Source organism: Chaetura pelagica, unplaced genomic scaffold (assembly GCF_000747805.2).
Source record: "Chaetura pelagica isolate M959 unplaced genomic scaffold, ChaPel_1.0 scaffold354, whole genome shotgun sequence".
NCBI classification, from domain to species: domain Eukaryota; kingdom Metazoa; phylum Chordata; class Aves; order Apodiformes; family Apodidae; genus Chaetura; species Chaetura pelagica.
In genome coordinates this window covers 1,676,366-1,682,371 of record NW_009953299.1, presented here as the reverse complement: position 1 = coordinate 1,682,371, position 6,006 = coordinate 1,676,366, and the positions used below count along the sequence as shown (strand labels likewise).

Sequence of the window (6,006 nt, the reverse complement as noted above, 5' to 3'; positions counted from 1 at the left end):
AAATCCCTAGCTGGTTGTGAAAACCTGAAGAAGCCAGGAAGCAACCTTACTTTGAACTGTACAGTTTAAAGCTGTGCCTTGGCCTATCTGCTTTCAAAGTAGCACTGCCAACCTTGGAACTAAAAGGTACTGCCGGAAACAAAAAGAAGTCAGCCTTTAAAAGTTGGTGAATGTTGTACTGTAGCAGCCTAACTCTGACTGTAGAAGAAAGGTGAGATACTTTTATAAAGTAAACAACAGATGAAGTAAACTGAAATCTTCAGAGATCACTTGAAGTGTACGCAACTTGGATTCTCACCAACATTTAAAACTACCAATCATAAGGTTGCCACCTTACCTTTTTCTGGACTTGTACACCTGATTTTAAACAGGTTTTCCTCCAGTCTCCCAAGTTTCTGATTCTCTTATCCAGAATTCTCCTGTACTGCTCTCCCACCTTCCTGCTGAATACCGAGTCAGTCCTGCCTTCTGCTTTTCTTGGCAGGAGGCAGAGCAAGCTTTTAATTTCGGTAGTCAGAGTGACAGAACAACAAAAGCATAGCAGATAGAAGAGCTTAATTCTTCCCCAGGAAGAAAATACATTTGGTTCAACAAAGGGCTGCAAAATCTTCCAAAGGCACCTCTTTCCCCAGTTTTTGCCTGAAAGCAAGATGGCAATCTTAATTGAAAAGGGATGCTAAATCTTTTAAATAACTTAAAAATTCATTTTCATATAAAGCAGCAAAAAACATTTTTCTCTGCAGAAAGAGAAATGTTAACAAAGAAACACACCAACATAAATGCACTGTTCATAAACTTCAGCTAATTTAATTTCGCAAGAAAGTAAAATTTTGGGACTATTATTTAACCTCATCAGTACTTTCTGAAGAAGATTCTTTGGCATCTTCAGTCTCTCTGTTACTTTTCTCTTTATTTAAATTTTCACTTTCTGATTTGGTCCCATTAAACAGAGAGTTTTCACCATTTACAAACCCATTCTCTGTGACTTCAGCATCAATAGCTTCATCAATCTTTAAGTCCCTTTGCTCTTCCACATCTTCTAGGTTTCTCAAGACAATAGGGAGTCTAGAGTCTGCCACAGTGTTCTCCAACAAGGCAATATTGCTCTCTTCATACTTCGGAAGCGGAACTACATCTGCCATTTGTTTGCTGTAATACTCTCGGCTTGCAGCTGCACCTTTTACTGCTTTCTCCAAGATCTCTTTCTCACCCAAGCGCAATTTGATGGCCATTACTGCATGTGAAGTAAGGTCATGGGTCTCCAAGAAGGACTTATCATCCTGGTAGAAAAGAAAAAGCAAGTTTGTTAGTCATAACCACCACAATAAATAAATCCCTCAACTCTTCCCTCTATGTGTTAACAATACAGAACACTAGGTTCTTCAGGCTGTGCCAAATGGACATATATGAATGAGGGGGTCTGCATGGAGTCCTGGGGAAACGTGTCAAGAATTCAGCAAGGGGCCAAAATTACTCCAGATAGATAAGCCTGCATAACAAGCAAAGTCAGGAGACTTCACAAGTACATGAAACATGTAGGTTGACTTATACGCTCAATATAGCAGCACATTTCTTTGCAGTCTGGGGAATGCAAGTAATAGACAACAAGTTGAAACTGATTCCTTATTTTACTTGCAGAGAAAAAGCAGGTAGCCCCTATTTGGAGAATCAAAGAAAAAATACATTAAAAAATTACATTAACAAAATATTCTTTTTGCAGTCTTACTAGATTTCCCTTAGATAATGCAAATAGAAAGTACAGAATGAATTAGACATTAACATTCAGATTGAGGTTTGTAAAGACAAGATGGGGGACAAAATACCTTTTTCTACAATCATAACATAAAACATTTCAGACATTTAATTTACATATAATGACAATTTTACCTCCACAGTTGTTTTATAGGTTTTCAAAAGAAGGGATGCTCTGGCTTCTAGGAATGTCCAAAGTTTAACTTCGTTGTCCCAGCTAATGGGAAACTCAGAGTTCCCCAGAGTGAAGATTTTGTCAATGGCATGCTCGCCTATCAAGTGCTCCTTCAACTCTTCTGCAATAAGCATAAAACCAATCTGTTAATAATCTCATCATTCACTTTGTCAGTTGACAAACTGCAAAAAGACTTATTTTCAATAGTAAAGGTTTGAGCAGCTAAAAAAACCAACTCTCCTCAAATCAGAATTAGCAGACATGCTGGTCATTTCTAGAATTCTCCTCAAGGAAGCCTTGAAGTTAGAAGAAAACAGACCTTCTGCTCCACTCCAAAGTAAAGATACTTGATATAACACAGCCTCTCAAACAGTGCATAGCCCTGTGACAGTGAGATGTCATGTTGTGTATTATACAAAAGGAAGTAAATCTTTAGAGTTCAGTGAATTTTTGATAATAAAAGTAACAGGCCACTGAGTGTGCAAATAGTGATGGAATTACTTTTCTTATTGCTTTGGTAATCTTCATCAGTTGCAGAAACTCCCTACAGTTGGTCAGAAAAGAGATCCATCAAACAAACCTCACAAAGAGTAGAAAATGTTTAATCAGTTCCTTAACATTTCACAAATTTCATTCTTCTTTTAATTACCAAATTCCACTCCTGGAAAGCAGCTATCACAAACTTTATAAACCACTTGCATGTAGTTATTTAGTAAACAGTTTTCTTATACATAATTTAAGACATATGAATAATCTGAGCATAATCATGTATCAGAATAATGCAAAAAAAAAAAAAAATGTTCACTAGCTGTATTTTCTTCCCTGAGCCAAAATTCAGCCCCTCACTGCCATCCTAAAATTTTCTTTACTTGAGTTTACTTTGCTGAAGTGGTCAGGCATTTGGACTAGTTGACCACTGTAGGTCCCTTCCAACTGAACTATTATATCCTGGTTTATTCTAATTTCTTAGTAAGTCCTAAAAGACAGGTGACAGGATTCAGTGAAGGCATAACAATAAATAAGGTAGGGTTTTTATTAATGAAAGCAAATAGGGCACATGCAAAAATGTAACAACTTCAGTTTTAATACTGTGGTATTAAAATCCGTATCATCCACCCAGCATCCCTAACTGCAAGGGAATTCTCTGTCATGAAAAGCTGTCACATCTATTACCTCCAAACCTACATCTAACCAATAGGCAGCTATTACAAATACTTAATCATGTCACGTGCACAAATAGGTGAACAGTTATTGATTGTATATATATTTTTTCCCATAAAATGTCCCAACATAAGAGAAATAATATAAAGACAGTTTGCAAATATAAAAGTTTTTAGATTATTAATTAACAAAATATTGAAAATACTCAACTTTGAAATCTCCCTTCCATATTTCTCCTATAGTACAGAATATTTCAACTCCATATTGAAATTATTCTAGCAGTGATGGCTAATATGCATTATTTTAAGCATGCAAACTCCTAGGTCTCATATAATCTTGTTCTGTGAACTGTTTTTAAACCTAACAAAAAAACCATCAAGCTCCAAACCTCACTCATTCAGACCAGCCTGGGAGAATTAAAAAAAATATGAAAAATTGAATCACCTTATACTTAAGGAGTTCCAGAAAGGCCTATGTTACTGAAATATTCCCTCAGACAACACAGCCAAATATTTGGTTTCTCACTAGCTTATAAATCCCTTTTTAGTCTCAACTTTTCCAATCTTCTAGCTTAATGTTTTATATAAATGTCTTAGCACATTCCTGCATTAAAAAAACCCCCAATAAACAAAAAAAACACCCCAAAAAAACCAAACAAACAAAACCAAAAGCAAAACCAAAACAACAACAACAAAAAACCCAAACCAAACATATATTAGCTTATCTTTATAAACTATCTTACCTTCATTCATACAAAACACTCGAAGAAAAGCCAAAAGTTGGGCAGAGATTGGAGGCTCAGTGGAGTGCAAGGCAAAAACACTAGAACTAGCAAAAGACAAAACAGCAAGAGTAAATGCAGGTTGTATTGTCCTACTTCTGTACTTATTTCAGCATCAAAGACCTTAAAGTACACAGCTTAAATGTTGCTAAGTATTAATAGTCACAAAAGTAACTTTTAAAAAATTAGGTAATTGTAGTTCAAACTGAAGAAAAGCTTCCCTAACCTGTACCTGAAAAGAACAATTAACTCTACAATTTTACACTTACAATTATTTTTATATGGCTTTCATAATAAATTCATGAAAATGCAACGTTTCACATCTGCTGCTCCTAACAGTACCCTCTGGACTGAAAAGACTAAAGGAAAATGCTGTGGTTCACATACTGAGCATCGTAGTATGTCTGCAAGGGATAGGAAAGAAAGAAAAAAACCACAGATTGCTTCAAATTAATCCCTGCTCTGTTTTTGTTGAAATGCTTATTAAAGCAAAGGCTTTTTTTCCTTATATATGGTCCAAATTAGATTATAATACAGCTCAGAGAACTTCTGTAAATATTATTACAACAACTTTAATTTACTATACAAAGAGGAGAAATATTATACCTAGGAAAACTATCATAGAACAGCTTTATATATGCTCTACTGGACACTATATACTTTGGAAATGTTTAAAAAAAGCCCATGGCATTGTGTTTTACTTACGTGGGGATACCAGCACGAGCTAAGACCTCTGCCTTCATAGCATACAGCCTGTCACTTTTACTCACGCCAAGCTTTATTTTCACTCTGTCATGTGAATTATTATCAAAGAAAAAACCACTGTGGATCACAAATTCAGCGTTTGACCGAGTGCCATAAAAAATGTAAATCTAGAAGGATGAAAAGAGAAGTGAAGGGACAGGAAAAAAGCTTAAGATCAGCTCACAAAACTGACATAATTTGAAAGTTATTTCCTGAAAGAGTGACTATTTTGGGTACAAGGTATATTTGGTTACATAAAGAAACATGCTTGGTTTTCTCATATGGATTCAAATGCTGCATATAGCAGCAATATACTTTAGTGGTAGATGTAAACATATCCATATAACAGAGACTTTGAAAGGCGAGAAGAGTTTCTTATTCTATGCTTTGAAAGTAAAAAATGCTTTGTTTTCTCACATTGCCATAAAATATCAGGATCTGGAAATTAGTTTTCAAAGATCCTATGCTTTTTAAAGGCTAAAAAATCTGAGACAAGGAGGGCTCATTAAAAGAAACAGAGTTTCTGGGGTAATTTTGCCCCCCATAAGTTTACTCAAAAGTAGAACCTACACTGCTGGTGGATCAACTTCATTTTTGTTTTGATGTTACCTCTAGGCACAGATATACTAAAGTGTATCATACTGATCTGTGTTCAGCCAGTATTTTATTTATGTGATATAATGTAAAACCTTTCCCTAAAGCAACTAGGTTACTTTAATTCACCTTAAAAAATAAACTCCTAATATAACCTGTTAAAAGTGTTTCATTCATGGCTAGGCTGTATGAAGTATATGGGACAAGAGAAGAGAACATCAATTGTCTTCTCCTGCATCAAGAGGATATTTTCCCCTTTTGTTTGCTAACAGAATTGTCAATCAGGAAAAAAGTTTCAACAGTTACAGAACTCTCTTCTTAACCATAGGATACAGCTTACACCTGTAAGCTTTCACTCCTCTCTAGCTGACACAGAAAGGCACAGTGATCTCTTAAGGACTCAGTAACACTAATGCCATTTATTTATTTTGTTTTCATTTTTAGATTACAACTAAATGCTTAGGTATTACATTAAATTATACTAAAAAATATACTGTAACACACTTGTATAATGAACAAGTGACCTGCCTAGGTATGCTAAGGCAACCATTAGGGAGAAAGTTGCTAACCCTTTCAAGTTTTAAAACTACTTTAATACATCTCGTATTAAACTAAAAGCCACATATCATGTGTAGATTATATAGTATGCTCTTACTCTCTAAGGCTTTTTTTGGAAAAAAAATACCATTAAACAGAGTGAGGAATTTGTTTTATTCAAGGCCAGTGCCTGATACATTCTGTGGACTTCTGCTGCCTCACATTTTTTAGTAGTAAAACCAAGGATCATACATTCTTCCTG

At 35.2% G+C, this 6,006-nt stretch overlaps 1 protein-coding gene across 1 annotated transcript in view; it reads right to left on the bottom strand.

Moving 5' to 3' along the window:
- Positions 1-791: 791 nt before the first annotated feature.
- Positions 792-6,006, bottom strand: part of SETD3 (SET domain containing 3) — a 35,438-nt gene continuing 30,223 nt past the window's right edge. Inside the window, exons 9-12 of the mRNA XM_009998018.1 lie at positions 4,575-4,741; positions 3,831-3,916; positions 1,888-2,048; positions 792-1,280 (exon numbers count right to left, since the gene is read on the bottom strand). Coding sequence (XP_009996320.1) covers positions 840-1,280; positions 1,888-2,048; positions 3,831-3,916; positions 4,575-4,741 — 855 coding nt within the window. The 3' untranslated portion in view covers positions 792-839. The remainder of the gene's footprint in view (positions 1,281-1,887; positions 2,049-3,830; positions 3,917-4,574; positions 4,742-6,006) is intronic.